At 60.9% G+C, this 1,822-nt stretch overlaps 1 protein-coding gene across 1 annotated transcript in view; it reads left to right on the top strand.

Annotated features, from left to right (window-relative positions):
- Positions 1 to 1,597, top strand: part of DHX34 (DExH-box helicase 34) — a 28,076-nt gene extending 26,479 nt beyond the window's left edge. The window contains exon 17 of the mRNA XM_077747309.1: positions 360 to 1,597. Within this exon, the coding sequence (XP_077603435.1) occupies positions 360 to 496 (137 nt within the window). The 3' untranslated portion in view covers positions 497 to 1,597. The remainder of the gene's footprint in view (positions 1 to 359) is intronic.
- The last annotated feature ends 225 nt before the right edge of the window (positions 1,598 to 1,822 follow it).

Here is a 1,822-nt window from a genome sequence, read left to right as displayed (position 1 = left end):
CCCGGTCTGCCTCTCTCCCTCTCCCCCCCTCCCTCTCCCTCCCTCCCTCTCTCTCTCTCCCTTCCCCTCTCTCTCTCTCCCTTCCTCTCTCTCTCCCTCTCTTTTCTTTTCTTCCCTCTCCTGTGTCTCTTGTTCTTATCTTTGTCCTGCTGTCTCTGTCTCGGCCACACCCACCCTCTTGTCACCCCTGGGGACACCACAGTGGCCAGGCCCCAGCACCGTGCACTGGTTCCCCCCCCGCCCCGCCCCGGGGCTCTGTCTCCTCCTTCCCCATCTCTCGCCACGCCGGACGCAGTAAAGATTTGCCTGTGTGCGTGTATGNGAGCACCCCCCCACAGCCTCCCCCACCTCTCCCCCAGGGGCTGAGGAGGCCGCCCCCGAGCCCCTCCCGAAGGCGACATCCGTCCTGCAGAAGCCCTATCACTGCGAGGCCTGTGGGAAGGACTTCCTGTTCACACCCACGGAGCTGCTGCGGCACCGGAGGCAGCACGTGTGAGCCCGGCCGTCGGGAGGGGACAGGGACCCCCGTCCGAGCGCGCCGCCTCCGCCCGGGGCTGTGAGGTCCGGCCCGGCCCCGGCGCAGAGGGGAGCGAAGTGAATAAAGTCTCCTGTGCTGACTCTGACCCCTGGGCCTGCTCCCGCCCGTCTGGAAAGTGGCAGCGGCCCCTTGTCCTCCCCCACGTGTGGCCCCCCTGCCTCCCGCTGCCCTGGGCCAGCCGCGGTGTCCTGGGGCGGGGGGACGGGTGAGACCAAGCAGGGACTCCGGATCCCAGGCTTCCCGTGGCTGCTGCTGTCTCCTGTCCCCAGGGAGGCCTGCGTGTCCGTCTACACGGTCAGAGAGCTGGGCCCGGTGGGGGTTGGGGGTCAGCGCTGACGTGGGCCCACGTCCCTCCCAGTCACCAGGGCCATTCCTGCTGCGGGGTCCTTGGCGGCTCTCACTTGTCCCCTGGGGCCCCCTGTCCCCACCCCGCCACACACATGAGAACGATTGAGAGATGTGGCGAACCGCTTGACTGGTAAATTCTGCAGCTCTGTTGAAAGGGCAGAACGTCCCAAAAAATGCAGACAGACTGCTGGGGCACCTGAGTGGCTCGTTCGGTTGAGTGTCCAACTTCAGCTCAGGTCCTGATCTCAGGGTTGGTGAGTTCGAGCCCCGCTGTCACACAGAGCCCACTTCAGATCCTCTGTCTCCCTCTTTCTCTGCCCTTCGCTCGCTCTCACTCTCAAAAATAAATAAGCATTAAAAAGTTTTTTTAAAAAGGAAAGCAAACTACAGTATCCCGTACAAGCAGCCACCAAATCCTTAGTAAAAGTGTAGCGACTCCAAGTCAGCGGTTCATAAAAAGCACAGTAAAGTACATCGTGGCCAAGTGGGGTTTGGTGCAGGCAGCAGCGCTGCTGTGACATTTGAAAGCCAATCAATGTGGTTCACCTGGTAAAACACAAAGTGCACAGGACAAATTTCAACACCCCATGGCCTTGTGTAAACCCCTCCACCTCTCTGCTCAACTCCTGATTTCTTCTCTGACAACTGAACGCGTTCAAACTTTTCCCCACAGGCTTCATCGCCAGAGTGTAAGAGCAATGCACGGTTGTGGGGGGCAGGGGTCGAAGCCTAAACTGAAGCCTCTGTGGGTGTTTTAAGCAGGAAGGGATTTAATCCGGGGGCAGGGGGTGTGGATCGGATATTTACAACACCGTGGGAGTCTGGGCTGGCCCTCAGGAGTGACCCCAGGACGATAGCACAGAACCCGCCGAGGCCAGGAACTCTGGGTTCAAGGACGCCCAGTCCTGGCCGTGACCCAGGGGTCTACTCTGTCGC

The sequence above is a fragment of the Crocuta crocuta genome, unplaced genomic scaffold, assembly GCF_008692635.1.
Source record: "Crocuta crocuta isolate KB4526 unplaced genomic scaffold, BGI_CrCroc_1.0 scaffold334, whole genome shotgun sequence".
NCBI lineage: Eukaryota > Metazoa > Chordata > Mammalia > Carnivora > Hyaenidae > Crocuta > Crocuta crocuta.
Note: the sequence above shows the minus strand (reverse complement) of the source record. Positions and strands in the feature narration are given on the sequence as shown.